Genomic DNA, 23,659 nt, shown 5'->3' with positions numbered 1-23,659 from the left:
GCAACCTTCAGGCCACTCCAGAAAGCAAAGGATGTGCACCCAGCAATTGTGTAAAAAAGATTTTTCAAAAGAAAATGGACCTCGCAGCATCCTCTGCGAATGGGTTAGGATGCAAAAGAGTTGGTGGGGTGGTGCCAACGACACATGGCGTTCCCAAGCGGTCACCCATCTAAGTACTAACCATGCCCAACGCTGCTTAACTTCGGTGATCGGACGAGAACCGGTGTTTTCAGCGTGGTATGGTCGTTGACAAGTCTTACCAACACATTCCAGCATCGAGAACATCGCGACTGCGTATGCTCGTGGCCATTTCCTAGCGCTGCTAATGAAATACGAATCTTTGGCAACCTTCAGGCCACTCCAGAAAGCAAAGGATGTGCACCCAGCAATTGTGTAAAAAAGATTTTTCAAAAGAAAATGGACCTCGCAGCATCCTCTGCGAATGGGTTAGGATGCAAAAGATTTGGTGGGGTGGTGCCAACGACACATGGCGTTCCCAAGCGGTCACCCATCTAAGTACTAACCATGCCCAACGCTGCTTAACTTCGGTGATCGGACGAGAACCGGTGTTTTCAGCGTGGTATGGTCGTTGACAAGTCTTACCAACACATTCCAGCATCGAGAACATCGCGACTGCGTATGCTCGTGGCCATTTCCTAGCGCTGCTAATGAAATACGAATCTTTGGCAACCTTCAGGCCACTCCAGAAAGCAAAGGATGTGCACCCAGCAATTGTGTAAAAAAGATTTTTCAAAAGAAAATGGACCTCGCAGCATCCTCTGCGAATGGGTTAGGATGCAAAAGAGTTGGTGGGGTGGTGCCAACGACACATGGCGTTCCCAAGCGGTCACCCATCTAAGTACTAACCATGCCCAACGCTGCTTAACTTCGGTGATCGGACGAGAACCGGTGTTTTCAGCGTGGTATGGTCGTTGACAAGTCTTACCAACACATTCCAGCATCGAGAACATCGCGACTGCGTATGCTCGTGGCCATTTCCTAGCGCTGCTAATGAAATACGAATCTTTGGCAACCTTCAGGCCACTCCAGAAAGCAAAGGATGTGCACCCAGCAATTGTGTAAAAAAGATTTTTCAAAAGAAAATGGACCTCGCAGCATCCTCTGCGAATGGGTTAGGATGCAAAAGAGTTGGTGGGGTGGTGCCAACGACACATGGCGTTCCCAAGCGGTCACCCATCTAAGTACTAACCATGCCCAACGCTGCTTAACTTCGGTGATCGGACGAGAACCGGTGTTTTCAGCGTGGTATGGTCGTTGACAAGTCTTACCAACACATTCCAGCATCGAGAACATCGCGAATGCGTATGCTCGTGGCCATTTCCTAGCGCTGCTAATGAAATACGAATCTTTGGCAACCTTCAGGCCACTTCAGAAACCAAAGGATGTGCACCCAGCAATTGCGTAAAAAAGATTTTTCAAAAGAAAATGGACCTCGCAGCATCCTCTGCGAATGGGTTAGGATGCAAAAGAGTTGGTGGGGTGGTGCCAACGACACATGGCGTTCCCAAGCGGTCACCCATCTAAGTACTAACCATGCCCAACGCTGCTTAACTTCGGTGATCGGACGAGAACCGGTGTTTTCAGCGTGGTATGGTCGTTGACAAGTCTTACCAACACATTCCAGCATCGAGAACATCGCGACTGCGTATGCTCGTGGCCATTTCCTAGCGCTGCTAATGAAATACGAATCTTTGGCAACCTTCAGGCCACTCCAGAAAGCAAAGGATGTGCACCCAGCAATTGTGTAAAAAAGATTTTTCAAAAGAAAATGGACCTCGCAGCATCCTCTGCGAATGGGTTAGGATGCAAAAGAGTTGGTGGGGTGGTGCCAACGACACATGGCGTTCCCAAGCGGTCACCCATCTAAGTACTAACCATGCCCAACGCTGCTTAACTTCGGTGATCGGACGAGAACCGGTGTTTTCAGCGTGGTATGGTCGTTGACAAGTCTTACCAACACATTCCAGCATCGAGAACATCGCGACTGCGTATGCTCGTGGCCATTTCCTAGCGCTGCTAATGAAATACGAATCTTTGGCAACCTTCAGGCCACTCCAGAAAGCAAAGGATGTGCACCCAGCAATTGTGTAAAAAAGATTTTTCAAAAGAAAATGGACCTCGCAGCATCCTCTGCGAATGGGTTAGGATGCAAAAGAGTTGGTGGGGTGGTGCCAACGACACATGGCGTTCCCAAGCGGTCACCCATCTAAGTACTAACCATGCCCAACGCTGCTTAACTTCGGTGATCGGACGAGAACCGGTGTTTTCAGCGTGGTATGGTCGTTGACAAGTCTTACCAACACATTCCAGCATCGAGAACATCGCGACTGCGTATGCTCGTGGCCATTTCCTAGCGCTGCTAATGAAATACGAATCTTTGGCAACCTTCAGGCCACTCCAGAAAGCAAAGGATGTGCACCCAGCAATTGTGTAAAAAAGATTTTTCAAAAGAAAATGGACCTCGCAGCATCCTCTGCGAATGGGTTAGGATGCAAAAGATTTGGTGGGGTGGTGCCAACGACACATGGCGTTCCCAAGCGGTCACCCATCTAAGTACTAACCATGCCCAACGCTGCTTAACTTCGGTGATCGGACGAGAACCGGTGTTTTCAGCGTGGTATGGTCGTTGACAAGTCTTACCAACACATTCCAGCATCGAGAACATCGCGACTGCGTATGCTCGTGGCCATTTCCTAGCGCTGCTAATGAAATACGAATCTTTGGCAACCTTCAGGCCACTTCAGAAACCAAAGGATGTGCACCCAGCAATTGTGTAAAAAAGATTTTTCAAAAGAAAATGGACCTCGCAGCATCCTCTGCGAATGGGTTAGGATGCAAAAGAGTTGGTGGGGTGGTGCCAACGACACATGGCGTTCCCAAGCGGTCACCCATCTAAGTACTAACCATGCCCAACGCTGCTTAACTTCGGTGATCGGACGAGAACCGGTGTTTTCAGCGTGGTATGGTCGTTGACAAGTCTTACCAACACATTCCAGCATCGAGAACATCGCGACTGCGTATGCTCGTGGCCATTTCCTAGCGCTGCTAATGAAATACGAATCTTTGGCAACCTTCAGGCCACTTCAGAAACCAAAGGATGTGCACCCAGCAATTGCGTAAAAAAGATTTTTCAAAAGAAAATGGACCTCGCAGCATCCTTTGCGAATGGGTTCGGATGCAAAAGAGTTGGTGGGGTGGTGCCAACGACACATGGCGTTCCCAAGCGGTCACCCATCTAAGTACTAACCATGCCCAACGCTGCTTAACTTCGGTGATCGGACGAGAACCGGTGTTTTCAGCGTGGTATGGTCGTTGACAAGTCTTACCAACACATTCCAGCATCGAGAACATCGCGACTGCGTATGCTCGTGGCCATTTCCTAGCGCTGCTAATGAAATACGAATCTTTGGCGACCTTCAGGCCACTCCAGAAACCAAAGGATGTGCAGCCAGCAATTGTGTAAAAAAGATTTTTCAAAAGAAAATGGACCTCGCAGCATCCTCTGCGAATGGGTTAGGATGCAAAAGAGTTGGTGGGGTGATGCCAACGACACATGGCGTTCCCAAGCGGTCACCCATCTAAGTACTAACCATGCCCAACGCTGCTTAACTTCGGTGATCGGACGAGAACCGGTGTTTTCAGCGTGGTATGGTCGTTGACAAGTCTTACCAACACATTCCAGCATCGAGAACATCGCAAATGCTTATGCTCGTGGCCATTTCCTAGCGCTGCTAATGAAATACGAATCTTTGGCGACCTTCAGGCCACTCCAGAAACCAAAGGATGTGCACCCAGCAATTGTGTAAAAAAGATTTTTCAAAAGAAAATGGACCTCGCAGCATCCTCTGCGAATGGGTTAGGATGCAAAAGAGTTGGTGGGGTGGTGCCAACGACACATGGCGTTCCCAAGCGGTCACCCATCTAAGTACTAACCATGCCCAACGCTGCTTAACTTCGGTGATCGGACGAGAACCGGTGTTTTCAGCGTGGTATGGTCGTTGACAAGTCTTACCAACACATTCCAGCATCGAGAACATCGCGACTGCGTATGCTCGTGGCCATTTCCTAGCGCTGCTAATGAAATACGAATCTTTGGCGACCTTCAGGCCACTCCAGAAACCAAAGGATGTGCAGCCAGCAATTGTGTAAAAAAGATTTTTCAAAAGAAAATGGACCTCGCAGCATCCTCTGCGAATGGGTTAGGATGCAAAAGAGTTGGTGGGGTGGTGCCAACGACACATGGCGTTCCCAAGCGGTCACCCATCTAAGTACTAACCATGCCCAACGCTGCTTAACTTCGGTGATCGGACGAGAACCGGTGTTTTCAGCGTGGTATGGTCGTTGACAAGTCTTACCAACACATTCCAGCATCGAGAACATCGCGAATGCGTATGCTCGTGGCCATTTCCTAGCCCTGCTAATGAAATACGAATCTTTGGCAACCTTCAGGCCACTCCAGAAAGCAAAGGATGTGCACCCAGCAATTGTGTAAAAAAGATTTTTCAAAAGAAAATGGACCTCGCAGCATCCTCTGCGAATGGGTTAGGATGCAAAAGATTTGGTGGGGTGGTGCCAACGACACATGGCGTTCCCAAGCGGTCACCCATCTAAGTACTAACCATGCCCAACGCTGCTTAACTTCGGTGATCGGACGAGAACCGGTGTTTTCAGCGTGGTATGGTCGTTGACAAGTCTTACCAACACATTCCAGCATCGAGAACATCGCGAATGCGTATGCTCGTGGCCATTTCCTAGCGCTGCTAATGAAATACGAATCTTTGGCAACCTTCAGGCCACTCCAGAAAGCAAAGGATGTGCACCCAGCAATTGTGTAAAAAAGATTTTTCAAAAGAAAATGGACCTCGCAGCATCCTCTGCGAATGGGTTAGGATGCAAAAGAGTTGGTGGGGTGGTGCCAACGACACATGGCGTTCCCAAGCGGTCACCCATCTAAGTACTAACCATGCCCAACGCTGCTTAACTTCGGTGATCGGACGAGAACCGGTGTTTTCAGCGTGGTATGGTCGTTGACAAGTCTTACCAACACATTCCAGCATCGAGAACATCGCGACTGCGTATGCTCGTGGCCATTTCCTAGCGCTGCTAATGAAATACGAATCTTTGGCAACCTTCAGGCCACTCCAGAAAGCAAAGGATGTGCACCCAGCAATTGTGTAAAAAAGATTTTTCAAAAGAAAATGGACCTCGCAGCATCCTCTGCGAATGGGTTAGGATGCAAAAGATTTGGTGGGGTGGTGCCAACGACACATGGCGTTCCCAAGCGGTCACCCATCTAAGTACTAACCATGCCCAACGCTGCTTAACTTCGGTGATCGGACGAGAACCGGTGTTTTCAGCGTGGTATGGTCGTTGACAAGTCTTACCAACACATTCCAGCATCGAGAACATCGCGACTGCGTATGCTCGTGGCCATTTCCTAGCGCTGCTAATGAAATACGAATCTTTGGCAACCTTCAGGCCACTCCAGAAAGCAAAGGATGTGCACCCAGCAATTGTGTAAAAAAGATTTTTCAAAAGAAAATGGACCTCGCAGCATCCTCTGCGAATGGGTTAGGATGCAAAAGATTTGGTGGGGTGGTGCCAACGACACATGGCGTTCCCAAGCGGTCACCCATCTAAGTACTAACCATGCCCAACGCTGCTTAACTTCGGTGATCGGACGAGAACCGGTGTTTTCAGCGTGGTATGGTCGTTGACAAGTCTTACCAACACATTCCAGCATCGAGAACATCGCGACTGCGTATGCTCGTGGCCATTTCCTAGCGCTGCTAATGAAATACGAATCTTTGGCGACCTTCAGGCCACTCCAGAAACCAAAGGATGTGCAGCCAGCAATTGTGTAAAAAAGATTTTTCAAAAGAAAATGGACCTCGCAGCATCCTCTGCGAATGGGTTAGGATGCAAAAGAGTTGGTGGGGTGGTGCCAACGACACATGGCGTTCCCAAGCGGTCACCCATCTAAGTACTAACCATGCCCAACGCTGCTTAACTTCGGTGATCGGACGAGAACCGGTGTTTTCAGCGTGGTATGGTCGTTGACAAGTCTTACCAACACATTCCAGCATCGAGAACATCGCGAATGCGTATGCTCGTGGCCATTTCCTAGCCCTGCTAATGAAATACGAATCTTTGGCAACCTTCAGGCCACTCCAGAAAGCAAAGGATGTGCACCCAGCAATTGTGTAAAAAAGATTTTTCAAAAGAAAATGGACCTCGCAGCATCCTCTGCGAATGGGTTAGGATGCAAAAGATTTGGTGGGGTGGTGCCAACGACACATGGCGTTCCCAAGCGGTCACCCATCTAAGTACTAACCATGCCCAACGCTGCTTAACTTCGGTGATCGGACGAGAACCGGTGTTTTCAGCGTGGTATGGTCGTTGACAAGTCTTACCAACACATTCCAGCATCGAGAACATCGCGAATGCGTATGCTCGTGGCCATTTCCTAGCGCTGCTAATGAAATACGAATCTTTGGCAACCTTCAGGCCACTCCAGAAAGCAAAGGATGTGCACCCAGCAATTGTGTAAAAAAGATTTTTCAAAAGAAAATGGACCTCGCAGCATCCTCTGCGAATGGGTTAGGATGCAAAAGAGTTGGTGGGGTGGTGCCAACGACACATGGCGTTCCCAAGCGGTCACCCATCTAAGTACTAACCATGCCCAACGCTGCTTAACTTCGGTGATCGGACGAGAACCGGTGTTTTCAGCGTGGTATGGTCGTTGACAAGTCTTACCAACACATTCCAGCATCGAGAACATCGCGACTGCGTATGCTCGTGGCCATTTCCTAGCGCTGCTAATGAAATACGAATCTTTGGCAACCTTCAGGCCACTCCAGAAAGCAAAGGATGTGCACCCAGCAATTGTGTAAAAAAGATTTTTCAAAAGAAAATGGACCTCGCAGCATCCTCTGCGAATGGGTTAGGATGCAAAAGATTTGGTGGGGTGGTGCCAACGACACATGGCGTTCCCAAGCGGTCACCCATCTAAGTACTAACCATGCCCAACGCTGCTTAACTTCGGTGATCGGACGAGAACCGGTGTTTTCAGCGTGGTATGGTCGTTGACAAGTCTTACCAACACATTCCAGCATCGAGAACATCGCGACTGCGTATGCTCGTGGCCATTTCCTAGCGCTGCTAATGAAATACGAATCTTTGGCAACCTTCAGGCCACTCCAGAAAGCAAAGGATGTGCACCCAGCAATTGTGTAAAAAAGATTTTTCAAAAGAAAATGGACCTCGCAGCATCCTCTGCGAATGGGTTAGGATGCAAAAGAGTTGGTGGGGTGGTGCCAACGACACATGGCGTTCCCAAGCGGTCACCCATCTAAGTACTAACCATGCCCAACGCTGCTTAACTTCGGTGATCGGACGAGAACCGGTGTTTTCAGCGTGGTATGGTCGTTGACAAGTCTTACCAACACATTCCAGCATCGAGAACATCGCGAATGCTTATGCTCGTGGCCATTTCCTAGCGCTGCTAATAAAATACGAATCTTTGGCAACCTTCAGGCCACTCCAGAAACCAAAGGATGTGCACCCAGCAATTGTGTAAAAAAGATTTTTCAAAAGAAAATGGACCTCGCAGCATCCTCTGCGAATGGGTTAGGATGCAAAAGAGTTGGTGGGGTGGTGCCAACGACACATGGCGTTCCCAAGCGGTCACCCATCTAAGTACTAACCATGCCCAACGCTGCTTAACTTCGGTGATCGGACGAGAACCGGTGTTTTCAGCGTGGTATGGTCGTTGACAAGTCTTACCAACACATTCCAGCATCGAGAACATCGCGAATGCGTATGCTCGTGGCCATTTCCTAGCGCTGCTAATGAAATACGAATCTTTGGCAACCTTCAGGCCACTTCAGAAACCAAAGGATGTGCACCCAGCAATTGCGTAAAAAAGATTTTTCAAAAGAAAATGGACCTCGCAGCATCCTCTGCGAATGGGTTAGGATGCAAAAGAGTTGGTGGGGTGGTGCCAACGACACATGGCGTTCCCAAGCGGTCACCCATCTAAGTACTAACCATGCCCAACGCTGCTTAACTTCGGTGATCGGACGAGAACCGGTGTTTTCAGCGTGGTATGGTCGTTGACAAGTCTTACCAACACATTCCAGCATCGAGAACATCGCGAATGCTTATGCTCGTGGCCATTTCCTAGCGCTGCTAATGAAATACGAATCTTTGGCAACCTTCAGGCCACTCCAGAAAGCAAAGGATGTGCACCCAGCAATTGTGTAAAAAAGATTTTTCAAAAGAAAATGGACCTCGCAGCATCCTCTGCGAATGGGTTAGGATGCAAAAGAGTTGGTGGGGTGGTGCCAACGACACATGGCGTTCCCAAGCGGTCACCCATCTAAGTACTAACCATGCCCAACGCTGCTTAACTTCGGTGATCGGACGAGAACCGGTGTTTTCAGCGTGGTATGGTCGTTGACAAGTCTTACCAACACATTCCAGCATCGAGAACATCGCGACTGCGTATGCTCGTGGCCATTTCCTAGCGCTGCTAATGAAATACGAATCTTTGGCAACCTTCAGGCCACTCCAGAAAGCAAAGGATGTGCACCCAGCAATTGTGTAAAAAAGATTTTTCAAAAGAAAATGGACCTCGCAGCATCCTCTGCGAATGGGTTAGGATGCAAAAGATTTGGTGGGGTGGTGCCAACGACACATGGCGTTCCCAAGCGGTCACCCATCTAAGTACTAACCATGCCCAACGCTGCTTAACTTCGGTGATCGGACGAGAACCGGTGTTTTCAGCGTGGTATGGTCGTTGACAAGTCTTACCAACACATTCCAGCATCGAGAACATCGCGACTGCGTATGCTCGTGGCCATTTCCTAGCGCTGCTAATGAAATACGAATCTTTGGCAACCTTCAGGCCACTCCAGAAAGCAAAGGATGTGCACCCAGCAATTGTGTAAAAAAGATTTTTCAAAAGAAAATGGACCTCGCAGCATCCTCTGCGAATGGGTTAGGATGCAAAAGAGTTGGTGGGGTGGTGCCAACGACACATGGCGTTCCCAAGCGGTCACCCATCTAAGTACTAACCATGCCCAACGCTGCTTAACTTCGGTGATCGGACGAGAACCGGTGTTTTCAGCGTGGTATGGTCGTTGACAAGTCTTACCAACACATTCCAGCATCGAGAACATCGCGACTGCGTATGCTCGTGGCCATTTCCTAGCGCTGCTAATGAAATACGAATCTTTGGCAACCTTCAGGCCACTTCAGAAACCAAAGGATGTGCACCCAGCAATTGTGTAAAAAAGATTTTTCAAAAGAAAATGGACCTCGCAGCATCCTCTGCGAATGGGTTAGGATGCAAAAGAGTTGGTGGGGTGGTGCCAACGACACATGGCGTTCCCAAGCGGTCACCCATCTAAGTACTAACCATGCCCAACGCTGCTTAACTTCGGTGATCGGACGAGAACCGGTGTTTTCAGCGTGGTATGGTCGTTGACAAGTCTTACCAACACATTCCAGCATCGAGAACATCGCGACTGCGTATGCTCGTGGCCATTTCCTAGCGCTGCTAATGAAATACGAATCTTTGGCAACCTTCAGGCCACTCCAGAAAGCAAAGGATGTGCACCCAGCAATTGTGTAAAAAAGATTTTTCAAAAGAAAATGGACCTCGCAGCATCCTCTGCGAATGGGTTAGGATGCAAAAGATTTGGTGGGGTGGTGCCAACGACACATGGCGTTCCCAAGCGGTCACCCATCTAAGTACTAACCATGCCCAACGCTGCTTAACTTCGGTGATCGGACGAGAACCGGTGTTTTCAGCGTGGTATGGTCGTTGACAAGTCTTACCAACACATTCCAGCATCGAGAACATCGCGACTGCGTATGCTCGTGGCCATTTCCTAGCGCTGCTAATGAAATACGAATCTTTGGCAACCTTCAGGCCACTTCAGAAACCAAAGGATGTGCACCCAGCAATTGTGTAAAAAAGATTTTTCAAAAGAAAATGGACCTCGCAGCATCCTCTGCGAATGGGTTAGGATGCAAAAGAGTTGGTGGGGTGGTGCCAACGACACATGGCGTTCCCAAGCGGTCACCCATCTAAGTACTAACCATGCCCAACGCTGCTTAACTTCGGTGATCGGACGAGAACCGGTGTTTTCAGCGTGGTATGGTCGTTGACAAGTCTTACCAACACATTCCAGCATCGAGAACATCGCGACTGCGTATGCTCGTGGCCATTTCCTAGCGCTGCTAATGAAATACGAATCTTTGGCAACCTTCAGGCCACTTCAGAAACCAAAGGATGTGCACCCAGCAATTGCGTAAAAAAGATTTTTCAAAAGAAAATGGACCTCGCAGCATCCTTTGCGAATGGGTTCGGATGCAAAAGAGTTGGTGGGGTGGTGCCAACGACACATGGCGTTCCCAAGCGGTCACCCATCTAAGTACTAACCATGCCCAACGCTGCTTAACTTCGGTGATCGGACGAGAACCGGTGTTTTCAGCGTGGTATGGTCGTTGACAAGTCTTACCAACACATTCCAGCATCGAGAACATCGCGAATGCGTATGCTCGTGGCCATTTCCTAGCCCTGCTAATGAAATACGAATCTTTGGCAACCTTCAGGCCACTTCAGAAACCAAAGGATGTGCACCCAGCAATTGCGTAAAAAAGATTTTTCAAAAGAAAATGGACCTCGCAGCATCCTCTGCGAATGGGTTAGGATGCAAAAGAGTTGGTGGGGTGGTGCCAACGACACATGGCGTTCCCAAGCGGTCACCCATCTAAGTACTAACCATGCCCAACGCTGCTTAACTTCGGTGATCGGACGAGAACCGGTGTTTTCAGCGTGGTATGGTCGTTGACAAGTCTTACCAACACATTCCAGCATCGAGAACATCGCGAATGCGTATGCTCGTGGCCATTTCCTAGCGCTGCTAATGAAATACGAATCTTTGGCAACCTTCAGGCCACTTCAGAAACCAAAGGATGTGCACCCAGCAATTGCGTAAAAAAGATTTTTCAAAAGAAAATGGACCTCGCAGCATCCTTTGCGAATGGGTTCGGATGCAAAAGATTTGGTGGGGTGATGCCAACGACACATGGCGTTCCCAAGCGGTCACCCATCTAAGTACTAACCATGCCCAACGCTGCTTAACTTCGGTGATCGGACGAGAACCGGTGTTTTCAGCGTGGTATGGTCGTTGACAAGTCTTACCAACACATTCCAGCATCGAGAACATCGCGAATGCTTATGCTCGTGGCCATTTCCTAGCGCTGCTAATGAAATACGAATCTTTGGCGACCTTCATGCCACTCCAGAAACCAAAGGATGTGCCAGCAATTGTGTAAAAAAGATTTTTCAAAAGAAAATGGACCTCGCAGCATCCTCTGCGAATGGGTTCGGATGCAAAAGAGTTGGTGGGGTGATGCCAACGACACATGGCATTCCCAAGCGGTCACCCATCTAAGTACTAACCATGCCCAACGCTGCTTAACTTCGGTGATCGGACGAGAACCGGTGTTTTCAGCGTGGTATGGTCGTTGACAAGTCTTACCAACACATTCCAGCATCGAGAACATCGCGAATGCGTATGCTCGTGGCAATTTCCTAGCACTGCTAATGAAATACGAATCTTTGGCGACCTTCAGGCCACTCCAGAAACCAAAGGATGTGCACCCAGCAATTGTGTAAAAAAGATTTTTCAAAAGAAAATGGACCTCGCAGCATCCTCTGCGAATGGGTCAGGATGCAAAAGAGTTGGTGGGGTGGTGGCAACGACACATGGCGTTCCCAAGCGGTCACCCATCTAAGTACTAACCATGCCCAACGCTGCTTAACTTCGGTGATCGGACGAGAACCGGTGTTTTCAGCGTGGTATGGTCGTTGACAAGTCTTACCAACACATTCCAGCATCGAGAACATCGCGAATGCTTATGCTCGTGGCCATTTCCTAGCGCTGCTAATGAAATACGAATCTTTGGCGACCTTCATGCCACTCCAGAAACCAAAGGATGTGCCAGCAATTGTGTAAAAAAGATTTTTCAAAAGAAAATGGACCTCGCAGCATCCTCTGCGAATGGGTTCGGATGCAAAAGAGTTGGTGGGGTGATGCCAACGACACATGGCATTCCCAAGCGGTCACCCATCTAAGTACTAACCATGCCCAACGCTGCTTAACTTCGGTGATCGGACGAGAACCGGTGTTTTCAGCGTGGTATGGTCGTTGACAAGTCTTACCAACACATTCCAGCATCGAGAACATCGCGAATGCGTATGCTCGTGGCCATTTCCTAGCGCTGCTAATGAAATACGAATCTTTGGCGACCTTCAGGCCACTTCAGAAACCAAAGGATGTGCACCCAGCAATTGTGTAAAAAAGATTTTTCAAAAGAAAATGGACCTCGCAGCATCCTTTGCGAATGGGTTCGGATGCAAAAGAGTTGGTGGGGTGGTGCCAACGACACATGGCGTTCCCAAGCGGTCACCCATCTAAGTACTAACCATGCCCAACGCTGCTTAACTTCGGTGATCGGACGAGAACCGGTGTTTTCAGCGTGGTATGGTCGTTGACAAGTCTTACCAACACATTCCAGCATCGAGAACATCGCGAATGCGTATGCTCGTGGCCATTTCCTAGCGCTGCTAATGAAATACGAATCATTGGCGACCTTCAGGCCACTTCAGAAACCAAAGGATGTGCACCCAGCAATTGTGTAAAAAAGATTTTTCAATTTTTTTTCATTTTTTCATTTTGTGTTCATTTTGGTGTTCACGATCGCCTACTGTCGAGTGCATTTTTGTGATCGACAGCTGGCGTTTTGTTTACATCGAGCATCGATCTGAACGGTTGGATTTGAAAAACAGTTATAGCGTCCTGATTGTGCATCAATAATTTTTTGTTGCTAATCGTATACTATTATTACAAAGGGTAAGTCGTTTTTGATACCGAAAAATCAAGGTAATTCACAGTTTTTTTACTTCAAACTGTCATTTTGAATTGTTTATTGCTTTCGAAACGTTTCGAAACAACGAGTTGAAGGTGCTTATTCTGTAACTTTCGATTACGATGGCCTCAGGCGTTCGATTCATTTGGTTCATTTTGTGTTCATTTGGTGTTCACGATCGCCTGCATGTCGAGTGCATTTTTGTGGTCGACAGCTGGCGTTCTGTTTACATCGAGCATCGAGCATCTGAAAAACAGTTATAGCGTCCTGATTGTGCATCAATAATTTCTTTCTGCTAATCGTATACTATTATTACAAAGGTTAAGTCGTTTTTATACCGAAAAAAACAAGTTAATTAACAGTTTGTTTACTTCAAACTGTCATTTTGAATTGTTTATTGTTTTCGAAACGTTTCGAAATTCGCATGAATCATCGAACGCCTGAGGCCATCGTAATCGAAAGTTACAGAATAAGCACCGAAGTTTCGAAATTCGCATGAATCATCGAACGCCTGAGGTCATCGAAATCGCCTGGTACAGAATAAGCACCGAAGTTTCGAAATTCGCATGAATCATCGAACGCCTGAGGCCATCGAAATCGCCTGGTACAGAATAAGCACCGAAGTTTCGAAATTCGCATGAATCATCGAACGCCTGAGGCCATCGAAATCGCCTGGTACAGAATAAGCACCTAGATCACATTCCGATGTATGCTCACTGGGTTACTAGAAACGCGGGCGCTGAAAAGTGTGCGCTGGACCCAGATAACCACTTTCGGTTTTCGGAAACTCTATTTTCCAAGAAATTAGGAATTTGGATTTTTATTTAAAAAAATTGTTAGAGTAAAGTGTTTTAAAAAATGAAAGTGAGTTTCTCGTTTGCTCGTTTCTTGATGCTAGAGATTTTTTTCTTTTCTGGAAATTAATCAGAATCCACTAGCTGGATGACCCAAATCGAAAGATGCTTAGAAAATCATCGGTGGCCCAAGATCGTATGGTTTTCTCATTAGCAGAGGGTTTCGCTCTGCATGTCCCACGTTCCCACTGCTTTCAGATTTTTGCTTTTGGTTGACTTCAACGGACGCCACGAGGTAAATATGGATCGTTGATCTGAATAGAACTTGCACTTCATTTAGCAGCTCCATTCACGTTAAAATAGAAGTAAATCTACACCTTTCGTCCTTTTGGAAAAAGAAATCCAGGATTTTTGAATTTAGTTCTGCGTGGGCGTCCTTTGACAGTTCTCTCTCCGGCGATTGCTGTTATTGTTGTTATTGTTATTTCTTGCCGCATGTCCTTGCTGGGGTAGAGAAAAATGTGATAAAAATGTGGGTTTCTTCGCTGCCTAACAAGTAGGCAATTATCGAATAAAGTGCGCTTCGTTGTGGGTGTTATGTGAATCGGAAACTCCTGCGGAAACCATCGGATTAATCCTGGCTAACACGATAAGCTTTGCGTTCTGTTCTCCCCCGGTATGCCGCGGCCGGCTAGCTAGTGTGACCTCGTTAACAAAAGGATTCCCAACTTTGCTCAGCAGCCTGCGTAAAGTTGCTGCAGCAACGTCCTAGAAACGTAACTCCGTTTAGCGACTCTCAACGGGAATCAATATATTTTCTCACATACCGGGTCGTCGGTAGCCGGCAAAACGCATAAATTATTCGAATCAGAAACATGTTTCAAGTAAGTCCTCTCGATGATACCGGGCGCACCAATCGATGGCCTTTTGTTGGTATTACATAAATATTTCATTTCGCATCGATGGGGCCCTGGGGGTTTCCGTTCGGGGGGCCAAGAGAAGAGATAGTATGATTGAATGTTTTATTTTCCGAGTCTTCTTTCTTTTTTTTTTTTTATTGACACACCGGAAAAAAGCCACCAGGTCAAACGAACAGGAAGAACGCAAAGCCAAAGATGAAGGTTCTTGACCCCGATGTTGGTACGTAGCGGCCTACGATTGATTTCACTAAAAGCGAACTTCAACACCGGCTTACTATTCGACGCGCGATTTGTTGCTCTTTCCATGCCGAACCAGATTACTCGAAGGCGAAGAGTGTCCACAGCATATCCTCGTGGTGGGGTATCGGGGGCATCTTCCTGGTGCTCTTCGTAGGCAACATCACGAACTACACCAACTCACACCTACCGGACGGACTGCGCAACGCTCATTTGACGCACTTCCCGGCGGCATTCATTGCAGAGCGCGCGTGGAAGGATTTGAAGATACTGAATGACTTCGGCCCCAAACCGACCGGCTCGTATACGAACGAGGTGCTAGCCGTGGACTTCCTCAATCGAGAGATCTCGTACATCGATCAGCTGAAGAGCCGCAACCAGCAGCTGATCGTACACAATCAGATCGTGTCCGGTGGGTACGTGGGCGTCTACATGAACAAATCGGCGGCCAACGTGTACCGGAATGTGCAGAACGTGGTGGTGAAGCTGGTGGGTCGCAGCGAGGAAACGACACGTCATGCGCTGCTACTTAACTGCCATTTTGATTCCGTCGCCGGCTCGCCCGGGGCCAGCGATGACGTCGGAAGCTGCGCTGTGATGCTGGAAATCCTGCGTGTCCTGTCGCGCCAATCGGAGGTGAACCGGTACTCGATCATCTTTCTATTTAACGGAGCTGAAGAAACACCGCTGCAGGCATCCCATGGCTTCATCACGAAGCATCCCTGGGCAAAGGATGTGCAAGCGTTCATCAACCTTGAATCGGCCGGCTCCGGTGGAAAGGAAATGTTGTTCCAAAGCGGCCCGAAGCATCCCTGGCTCATTGAGGCTTATGCGCGCTCGGTACCGCATCCGTACGCGCAGGCAGCAGCGGAAGAAATTTTCCAATCCGGTGTCATCCCTTCCGATACGGACTTTCGTGTGTTTCGCGACGTTGGCCGCATTCCGGGAATGGACTTTGCCCACACGGCCAACGGGTACCGGTACCACACGCGGTATGACTCGATCGATTACATTCCACTGGCGGTGCTGCAACGCACCGGGGACAATATCCTCGCACTCACCAAAACCATCGCCAATGGCGAAGAACTCGGCAGCACCGAACGCTTCGCCCAGGGTCAGATGGTGTTCTTTGACTTTCTCGGACTTTTCTTCGTCTCCTACTCGGCCGATGTCGGACTCATGATTAACCTGAGCGTGGTACTGTTGTCCATCATCATCCCGTTCCTGTCCCTAGCGCGATCCACTAGCGGCACGCATGGCAAACAGATTCGGTCCGAAACGACGACCGGATTTCTGGCCACCTTTCTGGGAGCGGGAGCTAGCGGGCTGCTGTGTTTCTTCATTGGACTGCAACTGGACACGATTGGCCGGTCCATGTCTTGGTACTCTTCCACGAATCTTATCCTTGGTATCTACTGCTGCCCGGCACTGCTTTGCCAGTGTTTAGTTCATCTTCTGTGTAACCGTCTCTTCGGTAGCAAAACGGTAAGTGTCTAAGCGGAACCCCCGGGGGATGGCCAATGTGTTTACCTTTTCTTTCCCTTTTCCTTTGCTATTTCAGACACCATTGAGCCTCGCCCTGAAAGTTCAAGCACGCCTGAATGGGGTGAATCTGTTTTGGGGAATGATTACGCTCGGTATCACGTTTACCGGGTACCGATTGGCGTACATCTTCATGGTGTTAATCCTGTTCTCGCTCTGCTCCAGCACGCTAATCTCGATGCTGGCTCTGCAAAACTCGGTTAACAAGTGGTTGCTGGTGCACGTGCTCTTTCAAATAGGCGCACTCGCCTGGACCACGCAGTTCTACCACATCCTGATGAACATGTTCGTACCGATCACGGGCCGGATCGGGTCTTCCATCAATCCTGACATGATCATTGGAGCAATGGCCTCGTTTGCAACACTGTTCACCTGCAGCTTTCTCACACCGCTGCTTTTTCTGCTGAAGAAAACGGACAAACTGATTGCCGAACTGGTCGCCATCACGGTGATCGCACTGGCGCTTTCCTCCTCGACGCACGTAGGCTTTCCTTACCGCGACGATGCGCTAAAGGCACCGGCCGTCCAGCGACACTACATCACTCACACGGTGCGCAAGTTTTTCGACTACAACGGCGGTGAACGCTACACTGACTCCGGATTCCTGCTGCAGGAACTCGATCGTAACGCAAAGAAAACTATCGAGGGCATTGCGATGCCGGACACTGTATCACCGATGCGTGAGATCCCGTCTTGCGAAAAGGAGCTATTCTGCGCCATTCCATTCTACTCGATTTGGCATCAGGTTTTGTTCGAGTAAGTACACCCGGGCGTCGCGATTATTCTGGCAATTCAACGGGATGAAATGTTTTGGGTATTTGTTTTTTCTTTAGAAACTATTGGTTACCCGGGCTGCCACCGATCGTTCGCCAAGTAGTGACGGTTTCGCTTCGGGAAAAGGAAAAGCTGAATGATCATGAGCATCGGCTGCATCTGGTACTGAACGGTAGTAGCCAGGCGTCACTGATCATTGGACCGAAAGCTGGTTCCACGCTTCGACGCTGGAGTCTGTTGAGCGAAATTCCTACTCCGATCGAGTTCAATGGCCAGCGAGGCCATTTTGTGCTCCTAACGGCCGGTGTCGAGAGTGAGGCAATGAACATAACGTTGGATATACGGGTTGGTAAAAAGCGGAGAGCAGGAACACATTAGAGACGGTGTTAATATTTTCATTCTTTCATTCCGTCTCACCAGCATGAGCTGAAGAACTATGATGGACCGTTGATTGATCTTCTAGTAACTACGACACACTGGGAGTACCACAAAGAGCACACCCCCGTGTTCAATCGCCTTTTGGCGCGAGTGCCTAGCTGGGCGCACGTCGTTCCTTCTGTCGCCGCCGTTTACAGCTATACTTTTTAGATGGTTCTAGGACAAAACACACTTCCATTGTCCTACTACTGCACTGCACCTTTACCTACGATAAGTCAGCAACCAAAATGATGCATCTGTTCTAGCTAATCTGCTTACAATACGCTGTCTGCTACGCTTCGCGAGTCCCTTACAGAGTCAAACACCACGTTCATTTACACGCAAGGACTATTGCGACATGACAGCACGCTTCCAAAGAAACATCAGAATCTTGTCTAAACTTTTATCTTATAGATCTGATTTCTTGCATAGTTTCTAATAGGCTTGCGTTACTTTACTGCTGAATCTCTCTTTAAAGAACACCAATTTTAAATGTATTAAATACTCAAGAGCATTTCGACGGGGCGGTGGAGGCAGGAAGGCAGAAACAGGAGGTAGGAAAGGTAGGAACTGCCACGATCCTTTGTCTAAACTCCTTCACTTATGCGCATATCGTTTCATGGCCGTCGGCTTTGGAATTAAATTGATTAGTGATCTAGGTATGAGAATTCATAGAGATCGAGTTCCGGTGCCTTTAATCGTCGGTCATTTGTCAAACCGCACAATTGCCAAGCTGTATTGCCGTTGGAATGGCAGATTCACTTACTGCAATATGGAATCTCACGTCCAGAATATTCGTACTAAAAGCAAACATTTCTTATTTACTGGTTACTGAAAGCTTTAACCTAGCGGTGTGCACTTGGCGCACTTAGTCATCTTGATAATCTCTAGTGTATGGTATGTTTTATAGATGGCTCTCATGCAACATACAAGCAATTCTCTAGAAGTTATCTAATAAAAACAAAAAAAAGCAAAAGAAAGGGTGATCGCGCATGGTTGGGATTTGAACAACGAAATGAAATGTTTTGGGTATTTGTTTTTTCTTTAGAAACTATTGGTTACCCGGGCTGCCACCGATCGTTCGCCAAGTAGTGACGGTTTCGCTTCGGGAAAAGGAAAAGCTGAATGATCATGAGCATCGGCTGCATCTGGTACTGAACGGTAGTAGCCAGGCGTCACTGATCATTGGACCGAAAGCTGGTTCCACGCTTCGACGCTGGAGTCTGTTGAGCGAAATTCCTACTCCGATCGAGTTCAATGGCCAGCGAGGCCATTTTGTGCTCCTAACGGCCGGTGTCGAGAGTGAGGCAATGAACATAACGTTGGATATACGGGTTGGTAAAAAGCGGAGAGCAGGAACACATTAGAGACGGTGTTAATATTTTCATTCTTTCATTCCGTCTCACCAGCATGAGCTGAAGAACTATGATGGACCGTTGATTGATCTTCTAGTAACTACGACACACTGGGAGTACCACAAAGAGCACACCCCCGTGTTCAATCGCCTTTTGGCGCGAGTGCCTAGCTGGGCGCACGTCGTTCCTTCTGTCGCCGCCGTTTACAGCTATACTTTTTAGATGGTTCTAGGACAAAACACACTTCCATTGTCCTACTACTGCACTGCACCTTTACCTACGATAAGTCAGCAACCAAAATGATGCATCTGTTCTAGCTAATCTGCTTACAATACGCTGTCTGCTACGCTTCGCGAGTCCCTTACAGAGTCAAACACCACGTTCATTTACACGCAAGGACTATTGCGACATGACAGCACGCTTCCAAAGAAACATCAGAATCTTGTCTAAACTTTTATCTTATAGATCTGATTTCTTGCATAGTTTCTAATAGGCTTGCGTTACTTTACTGCTGAATCTCTCTTTAAAGAACACCAATTTTAAATGTATTAAATACTCAAGAGCATTTCGACGGGGCGGTGGAGGCAGGAAGGCAGAAACAGGAGGTAGGAAAGGTAGGAACTGCCACGATCCTTTGTCTAAACTCCTTCACTTATGCGCATATCGTTTCATGGCCGTCGGCTTTGGAATTAAATTGATTAGTGATCTAGGTATGAGAATTCATAGAGATCGAGTTCCGGTGCCTTTAATCGTCGGTCATTTGTCAAACCGCACAATTGCCAAGCTGTATTGCCGTTGGAATGGCAGATTCACTTACTGCAATATGGAATCTCACGTCCAGAATATTCGTACTAAAAGCAAACATTTCTTATTTACTGGTTACTGAAAGCTTTAACCTAGCGGTGTGCACTTGGCGCACTTAGTCATCTTGATAATCTCTAGTGTATGGTATGTTTTATAGATGGCTCTCATGCAACATACAAGCAATTCTCTAGAAGTTATCTAATAAAAACAAAAAAAAGCAAAAGAAAGGGTGATCGCGCATGGTTGGGATTTGAACAACGACCCCTATTGAAATTGAAAGAAATCCTTGCCCACGGAATAACAGTCACTAAATGTGTTTCTTAATAGTACAGAATACGTTAACTCATTGAATTAATGAACTGCTTAACGTTTCCAAACCGGTCGTATCCAAACAGATTAATAATTCTTTATCCCACAGATCCGGACGGACTCGAAATCGAATCCGCCGACTGGGTAAAGGTGATGCTTGATAACGGTAATTTTGCTGATAAAATGTGAAAGTAAGAAGTGATATTTAAGACGTTTCGTGTTTGAAACGTGTTTGCAGTCGATGCCTCAGCACGCTCCAGAGTTACTTAGCAAAATTCACAGGAAAAATGGATGGACAAAAACTGGATGCACTACGGGAATACCTCCGTCATGATTGTTCGGCGATTTAGTGTTAATTTTAAACATATAATATTCGTATGTGGTTGAAAAATATTCTACCACTTAATGTGGATTTGTGAGGAACGGCAGGCTACGCTCAACTTGGACTATCAACTATCCGATCGGCTAGATGTAGTGCGCTCCACTACAGCTCAAATCTACCCATCGGGTACAGGAAAACTTCTGTACATTCAAAGAGGTGGCATATCTATCTCGGAAAACTCCCGCACGCGCAATTGCTCAATCCATAAGGCAGGAAATTTACAGCCCTACCCCCACTCCTTTCGTGGTGAACCGCGCACATGTTCGATAAGAGAGATGCCAACCGAATAATATGCAATCGGATGGAAGAAAAGTGTAATGAATAAACATGGAATTGTACTAACGAAGTATTCAAATCGATCTCGTACTTGAAACAATCATTTACAAAACCCTTTCACAGTGTGATGAATCCGCTCATCACATGATCGCGTATGAAATGGACACTGACGTCGATGTGCTTCGTGCGAGGGCTATACGCATCCCTACCAGCCATCATCACTATACCACTCTGGTTTTCGCAACGCATGTTAATGTTATTCTGCCCGCCGAATTGCCCGATGAAACGTACCAGCCAAATTTTCCGGCCTGGTTTTCTCCTCCAATCGACATCGATGAATCCCATCTAATGCTTCAGATAGTAAAGCCGCCAACGAACGTGTTTGACTTCGCGATCACCTTCGAGTCGAGAAGACGAGATCTTCTTCTTTAACCTTCAGTCTGTGGCCAGTCGGGTAGAAACGAAACGAAGATAGCACGACATCAGGAACGAAAACGTTTAGAAAACAAAAGATTGTGGCCTACCTTCCAACGGATCTCCAGTTTAGCGTGTTTTCCAGTAGCAGCAAATCGAGCAATTTCACCGATTGTTGTATCTACATAAGAAAAGAAACATCATGCTGCTTCAAAGGAAGTTATCCCAAAACCATTGCGTTATCTTCCCCCCCCCCCCCCCCTCTCATCCTTAGCCGTGCCATGCCACTTGATAGTGGCACGGCACGTTTCCACTCCACACGACGGGGACGTGGATGAGGCGGAGTTAGAAAAAAAAGGCCCCTTGAGGCCTTCTTTTTCTCATTGTGGAGCAAAGCTGAGCGAGCAAGTTCCGCTCAGCTGAGCGGATTTCGCTCTAGGTTTGCAACCTTCCGATTAGACTATTTTACTAGCCGAGCGGATATCGCTCAAGGTTAGCAACCTTCCGATTAGACTATTTTACTAGCCGAGCGGATATCGCTCAAGGTTTGCAACCTTCCGATTAGACTATTTTACTAGCCGAGCGGATATCGCTCTAGGTTTGCAACCTTCAGTTCAACTGCAACTCAAGTTCAACTCATTTAAACTGAGCGAGGAGCATGGCCCGCTCAGCCGAGCGGATTGCGCTCTTCCCGCGTGGGGCCCTCACGGGGGAGAGGGAACGTGATATACAAGACCCAATTTTCATCCAACAGGTACCACAAGGCATCGATTAGGGAAGGGGTCTTGATCCTTTATTGCTCATTAAACGCAGCCGAGCCATTTACGTGCGTTTGTGCTTATCCCTGATGTGTCGGGCTAACGTATCCGGTGTTGCGAAAACTTTGCCGCAGTGTGGGCAACGTCTGCGCTGTGAGGCGCGTCCTGATTCTGTTGGTACATTTAGCTTATGCCTGTATAATCCAGAATTGTCAGCAAAACCCCTATTACACGCTTGGCAGTGATACGGCTTCGACTGCACTGTCGAAGCGGTTGCTGTTGCCGGAGAAGGTATTATCCCGACGATGTCTGGAATTCCAGCTTCTTCTACTGCCGGATTACCTTCTGTGGATGACACATCCCGTTCGATCGAGCAGCCAATCGCGAAAGCACGACGACATGTTGCGAACACTGCTTACCAGAAACACCAAAGGTGTGCCAGGACCAAGTAATGAAAGATCTGGGTATGAGGGAGAACTAGTGCCTCAGCCTCAGCATGCGACTACAACATCTAGCAATGAGCTCTCGCAGAAGAATCATCCCGTAAATAGCAGCAGTAACCGCGAGTCGTCTTCAACTGCAAACACAGCTAAACAGCAACCATCGGATGCTGCCAAAAGGATATCTACCGGTGAGTACACGCCATCTCTCCAACGTAATTCAACCCCCGTAGCAATGCAAACGAAAAAGCGTAAAGAAAAGTTGCTGTTTGTAGACGCGCTCGGCACACAACCACGGCACACGACTGGAATCATCGAAAGGTGAGTTTGTTGTAATAATATGCATACCGAAACAGTTTCTAACATGATAGGTTGCATCATTTATGATGAGAATAGATTAAAACAACTCTCGATCCTATCTTTTTTTTCGTTAGCCACAAAGCTGTATTGGGCGATTATTTGCCATACAATAGTACACTGCCAGAACAGATCGTTCCTTTAAATACAAAGTTAGAAGTGGTTCTCTCATGGTGGTACTCTCCGGATCATTTTTACGTGCGTTTGCGCATTGACGATGAGCGTTACCAAGATCTCAAGAAATAATTGCAGAAGCATTATCGTAACAAAAGTAACCAGCAACAACACCAGAAACTTTTGCTAAACCAACAACCAGATCCGAGAACATCGAAACTGCCCACTGGGTCGTTGGTGGTTGTACGACACCCACAGAGCAATTCATACTACAGAGCACGCGTGCTGAAGTACTATGAATCTAATCAACGATACAAAGTGGAGGTTGTGGATAGTGGCAACAAAATCATTGTTTCACCAAACGATCTCTGGATGTTAGAACGTCGCTTTGGGTGGTTGGCGCCACTTGCGATTTCATGCGCATTGCCCGAAGTCCGGTTGCAGTGTGAGGTGAAAGAACTTCAGAAGCGCATCGAAAATTACCTGAGGAATGATAAGTTGACAGAGGCTGTGTTTATACAACTACGAGAAGGAAAATACTATTGCAATTTACAAACACAGGGCAACGACCTTAAGGTGCAGCTTATCAGCGATGGTTTGATTTCGCAAGTGTTTGTCGGTTGGTATAAAAATATCTAATGAATCATCGATGTAACGACATTGAAAATGCAGAACTTATATTTATCACCTACTTACAGATGTAGATCTCTATCGTTTGAAAGGACAAACGTTTAAAGTGCAGCTGGTAGAATTAAAGAGCTTAGCTAACTTCCGAGTGAAATTATTTGGTCATGATGCTA

At 47.6% G+C, this 23,659-nt stretch overlaps 1 protein-coding gene and 37 non-coding genes across 40 annotated transcripts; 1 reads left to right on the top strand and 37 right to left on the bottom strand.

Annotated features, from left to right (window-relative positions):
- Nucleotides 1-132: 132 nt before the first annotated feature.
- On the bottom strand, nt 133-251 carry LOC126573703 (5S ribosomal RNA). Its single transcript, XR_007608186.1, has one exon. It is a non-coding gene; the product is annotated as a 5S ribosomal RNA (ribosomal RNA).
- A 224-nt stretch (nt 252-475) lies between these two features.
- Nucleotides 476-594, bottom strand: LOC126573702 (5S ribosomal RNA). The gene has a single exon (XR_007608185.1). It is a non-coding gene; the product is annotated as a 5S ribosomal RNA (ribosomal RNA).
- A 224-nt stretch (nt 595-818) lies between these two features.
- LOC126573700 (5S ribosomal RNA) lies at nt 819-937 on the bottom strand. The gene has a single exon (XR_007608183.1). It is a non-coding gene; the product is annotated as a 5S ribosomal RNA (ribosomal RNA).
- A 224-nt stretch (nt 938-1,161) lies between these two features.
- LOC126573699 (5S ribosomal RNA) lies at nt 1,162-1,280 on the bottom strand. The gene has a single exon (XR_007608182.1). It is a non-coding gene; the product is annotated as a 5S ribosomal RNA (ribosomal RNA).
- A 224-nt stretch (nt 1,281-1,504) lies between these two features.
- On the bottom strand, nt 1,505-1,623 carry LOC126573698 (5S ribosomal RNA). Its single transcript, XR_007608181.1, has one exon. It is a non-coding gene; the product is annotated as a 5S ribosomal RNA (ribosomal RNA).
- A 224-nt stretch (nt 1,624-1,847) lies between these two features.
- On the bottom strand, nt 1,848-1,966 carry LOC126573697 (5S ribosomal RNA). The gene has a single exon (XR_007608180.1). It is a non-coding gene; the product is annotated as a 5S ribosomal RNA (ribosomal RNA).
- A 224-nt stretch (nt 1,967-2,190) lies between these two features.
- LOC126573696 (5S ribosomal RNA) lies at nt 2,191-2,309 on the bottom strand. Its single transcript, XR_007608179.1, has one exon. It is a non-coding gene; the product is annotated as a 5S ribosomal RNA (ribosomal RNA).
- Nucleotides 2,310-2,533: 224 nt separating this feature from the next.
- Nucleotides 2,534-2,652, bottom strand: LOC126573695 (5S ribosomal RNA). Its single transcript, XR_007608178.1, has one exon. It is a non-coding gene; the product is annotated as a 5S ribosomal RNA (ribosomal RNA).
- A 224-nt stretch (nt 2,653-2,876) lies between these two features.
- LOC126573694 (5S ribosomal RNA) lies at nt 2,877-2,995 on the bottom strand. The gene has a single exon (XR_007608177.1). It is a non-coding gene; the product is annotated as a 5S ribosomal RNA (ribosomal RNA).
- A 224-nt stretch (nt 2,996-3,219) lies between these two features.
- On the bottom strand, nt 3,220-3,338 carry LOC126573693 (5S ribosomal RNA). Its single transcript, XR_007608176.1, has one exon. It is a non-coding gene; the product is annotated as a 5S ribosomal RNA (ribosomal RNA).
- Nucleotides 3,339-3,562: 224 nt separating this feature from the next.
- On the bottom strand, nt 3,563-3,681 carry LOC126573692 (5S ribosomal RNA). Its single transcript, XR_007608175.1, has one exon. It is a non-coding gene; the product is annotated as a 5S ribosomal RNA (ribosomal RNA).
- Nucleotides 3,682-3,905: 224 nt separating this feature from the next.
- Nucleotides 3,906-4,024, bottom strand: LOC126573691 (5S ribosomal RNA). Its single transcript, XR_007608174.1, has one exon. It is a non-coding gene; the product is annotated as a 5S ribosomal RNA (ribosomal RNA).
- Nucleotides 4,025-4,248: 224 nt separating this feature from the next.
- On the bottom strand, nt 4,249-4,367 carry LOC126573689 (5S ribosomal RNA). Its single transcript, XR_007608172.1, has one exon. It is a non-coding gene; the product is annotated as a 5S ribosomal RNA (ribosomal RNA).
- A 224-nt stretch (nt 4,368-4,591) lies between these two features.
- LOC126573688 (5S ribosomal RNA) lies at nt 4,592-4,710 on the bottom strand. Its single transcript, XR_007608171.1, has one exon. It is a non-coding gene; the product is annotated as a 5S ribosomal RNA (ribosomal RNA).
- A 224-nt stretch (nt 4,711-4,934) lies between these two features.
- Nucleotides 4,935-5,053, bottom strand: LOC126573687 (5S ribosomal RNA). Its single transcript, XR_007608170.1, has one exon. It is a non-coding gene; the product is annotated as a 5S ribosomal RNA (ribosomal RNA).
- Nucleotides 5,054-5,277: 224 nt separating this feature from the next.
- Nucleotides 5,278-5,396, bottom strand: LOC126573686 (5S ribosomal RNA). Its single transcript, XR_007608169.1, has one exon. It is a non-coding gene; the product is annotated as a 5S ribosomal RNA (ribosomal RNA).
- A 224-nt stretch (nt 5,397-5,620) lies between these two features.
- Nucleotides 5,621-5,739, bottom strand: LOC126573685 (5S ribosomal RNA). Its single transcript, XR_007608168.1, has one exon. It is a non-coding gene; the product is annotated as a 5S ribosomal RNA (ribosomal RNA).
- Nucleotides 5,740-5,963: 224 nt separating this feature from the next.
- Nucleotides 5,964-6,082, bottom strand: LOC126573684 (5S ribosomal RNA). Its single transcript, XR_007608167.1, has one exon. It is a non-coding gene; the product is annotated as a 5S ribosomal RNA (ribosomal RNA).
- Nucleotides 6,083-6,306: 224 nt separating this feature from the next.
- On the bottom strand, nt 6,307-6,425 carry LOC126573683 (5S ribosomal RNA). Its single transcript, XR_007608166.1, has one exon. It is a non-coding gene; the product is annotated as a 5S ribosomal RNA (ribosomal RNA).
- Nucleotides 6,426-6,649: 224 nt separating this feature from the next.
- On the bottom strand, nt 6,650-6,768 carry LOC126573681 (5S ribosomal RNA). The gene has a single exon (XR_007608164.1). It is a non-coding gene; the product is annotated as a 5S ribosomal RNA (ribosomal RNA).
- Nucleotides 6,769-6,992: 224 nt separating this feature from the next.
- LOC126573669 (5S ribosomal RNA) lies at nt 6,993-7,111 on the bottom strand. The gene has a single exon (XR_007608153.1). It is a non-coding gene; the product is annotated as a 5S ribosomal RNA (ribosomal RNA).
- Nucleotides 7,112-7,335: 224 nt separating this feature from the next.
- Nucleotides 7,336-7,454, bottom strand: LOC126573658 (5S ribosomal RNA). Its single transcript, XR_007608142.1, has one exon. It is a non-coding gene; the product is annotated as a 5S ribosomal RNA (ribosomal RNA).
- Nucleotides 7,455-7,678: 224 nt separating this feature from the next.
- LOC126573646 (5S ribosomal RNA) lies at nt 7,679-7,797 on the bottom strand. The gene has a single exon (XR_007608130.1). It is a non-coding gene; the product is annotated as a 5S ribosomal RNA (ribosomal RNA).
- Nucleotides 7,798-8,021: 224 nt separating this feature from the next.
- Nucleotides 8,022-8,140, bottom strand: LOC126573635 (5S ribosomal RNA). The gene has a single exon (XR_007608119.1). It is a non-coding gene; the product is annotated as a 5S ribosomal RNA (ribosomal RNA).
- A 224-nt stretch (nt 8,141-8,364) lies between these two features.
- On the bottom strand, nt 8,365-8,483 carry LOC126573623 (5S ribosomal RNA). Its single transcript, XR_007608108.1, has one exon. It is a non-coding gene; the product is annotated as a 5S ribosomal RNA (ribosomal RNA).
- A 224-nt stretch (nt 8,484-8,707) lies between these two features.
- LOC126573612 (5S ribosomal RNA) lies at nt 8,708-8,826 on the bottom strand. The gene has a single exon (XR_007608097.1). It is a non-coding gene; the product is annotated as a 5S ribosomal RNA (ribosomal RNA).
- Nucleotides 8,827-9,050: 224 nt separating this feature from the next.
- LOC126573600 (5S ribosomal RNA) lies at nt 9,051-9,169 on the bottom strand. The gene has a single exon (XR_007608086.1). It is a non-coding gene; the product is annotated as a 5S ribosomal RNA (ribosomal RNA).
- Nucleotides 9,170-9,393: 224 nt separating this feature from the next.
- On the bottom strand, nt 9,394-9,512 carry LOC126573587 (5S ribosomal RNA). The gene has a single exon (XR_007608075.1). It is a non-coding gene; the product is annotated as a 5S ribosomal RNA (ribosomal RNA).
- A 224-nt stretch (nt 9,513-9,736) lies between these two features.
- Nucleotides 9,737-9,855, bottom strand: LOC126573575 (5S ribosomal RNA). Its single transcript, XR_007608063.1, has one exon. It is a non-coding gene; the product is annotated as a 5S ribosomal RNA (ribosomal RNA).
- A 224-nt stretch (nt 9,856-10,079) lies between these two features.
- LOC126573564 (5S ribosomal RNA) lies at nt 10,080-10,198 on the bottom strand. Its single transcript, XR_007608052.1, has one exon. It is a non-coding gene; the product is annotated as a 5S ribosomal RNA (ribosomal RNA).
- Nucleotides 10,199-10,422: 224 nt separating this feature from the next.
- On the bottom strand, nt 10,423-10,541 carry LOC126573553 (5S ribosomal RNA). Its single transcript, XR_007608041.1, has one exon. It is a non-coding gene; the product is annotated as a 5S ribosomal RNA (ribosomal RNA).
- Nucleotides 10,542-10,765: 224 nt separating this feature from the next.
- On the bottom strand, nt 10,766-10,884 carry LOC126573542 (5S ribosomal RNA). Its single transcript, XR_007608030.1, has one exon. It is a non-coding gene; the product is annotated as a 5S ribosomal RNA (ribosomal RNA).
- A 224-nt stretch (nt 10,885-11,108) lies between these two features.
- Nucleotides 11,109-11,227, bottom strand: LOC126573712 (5S ribosomal RNA). Its single transcript, XR_007608195.1, has one exon. It is a non-coding gene; the product is annotated as a 5S ribosomal RNA (ribosomal RNA).
- Nucleotides 11,228-11,448: 221 nt separating this feature from the next.
- Nucleotides 11,449-11,567, bottom strand: LOC126573652 (5S ribosomal RNA). The gene has a single exon (XR_007608136.1). It is a non-coding gene; the product is annotated as a 5S ribosomal RNA (ribosomal RNA).
- A 224-nt stretch (nt 11,568-11,791) lies between these two features.
- Nucleotides 11,792-11,910, bottom strand: LOC126573648 (5S ribosomal RNA). The gene has a single exon (XR_007608132.1). It is a non-coding gene; the product is annotated as a 5S ribosomal RNA (ribosomal RNA).
- A 221-nt stretch (nt 11,911-12,131) lies between these two features.
- Nucleotides 12,132-12,250, bottom strand: LOC126573536 (5S ribosomal RNA). The gene has a single exon (XR_007608024.1). It is a non-coding gene; the product is annotated as a 5S ribosomal RNA (ribosomal RNA).
- Nucleotides 12,251-12,474: 224 nt separating this feature from the next.
- On the bottom strand, nt 12,475-12,593 carry LOC126573701 (5S ribosomal RNA). Its single transcript, XR_007608184.1, has one exon. It is a non-coding gene; the product is annotated as a 5S ribosomal RNA (ribosomal RNA).
- Nucleotides 12,594-14,266: 1,673 nt separating this feature from the next.
- Nucleotides 14,267-20,030, top strand: LOC126570372 (endoplasmic reticulum metallopeptidase 1-like). 3 transcript variants are annotated; one of them, XM_050228096.1, is made up of 6 exons: nt 14,267-14,644; nt 14,837-14,900; nt 14,997-16,402; nt 16,479-17,215; nt 18,699-18,984; nt 19,060-20,030. In XM_050228096.1, the coding sequence occupies exons 1-6, from the start codon at nt 14,636-14,638 to the stop codon at nt 19,225-19,227; spliced, it is 2,670 nt and encodes an 889-aa protein (XP_050084053.1). In that variant the 5' UTR covers nt 14,267-14,635; the 3' UTR covers nt 19,228-20,030. The 3 variants fall into 3 exon arrangements, with proteins under 3 accessions (XP_050084053.1, XP_050084054.1, XP_050084052.1); XM_050228097.1 differs by lacking the exon at nt 18,699-18,984 and adding an exon at nt 17,293-17,578; XM_050228095.1 differs by lacking the exons at nt 18,699-18,984; nt 19,060-20,030 and adding exons at nt 17,293-17,578; nt 17,654-18,613.
- The last annotated feature ends 3,629 nt before the right edge of the window (nt 20,031-23,659 follow it).

This window comes from Anopheles aquasalis, chromosome 2 (genome assembly GCF_943734665.1).
Source record: "Anopheles aquasalis chromosome 2, idAnoAquaMG_Q_19, whole genome shotgun sequence".
NCBI lineage: Eukaryota > Metazoa > Arthropoda > Insecta > Diptera > Culicidae > Anopheles > Anopheles aquasalis.
Note: the sequence above shows the minus strand (reverse complement) of the source record. Positions and strands in the feature narration are given on the sequence as shown.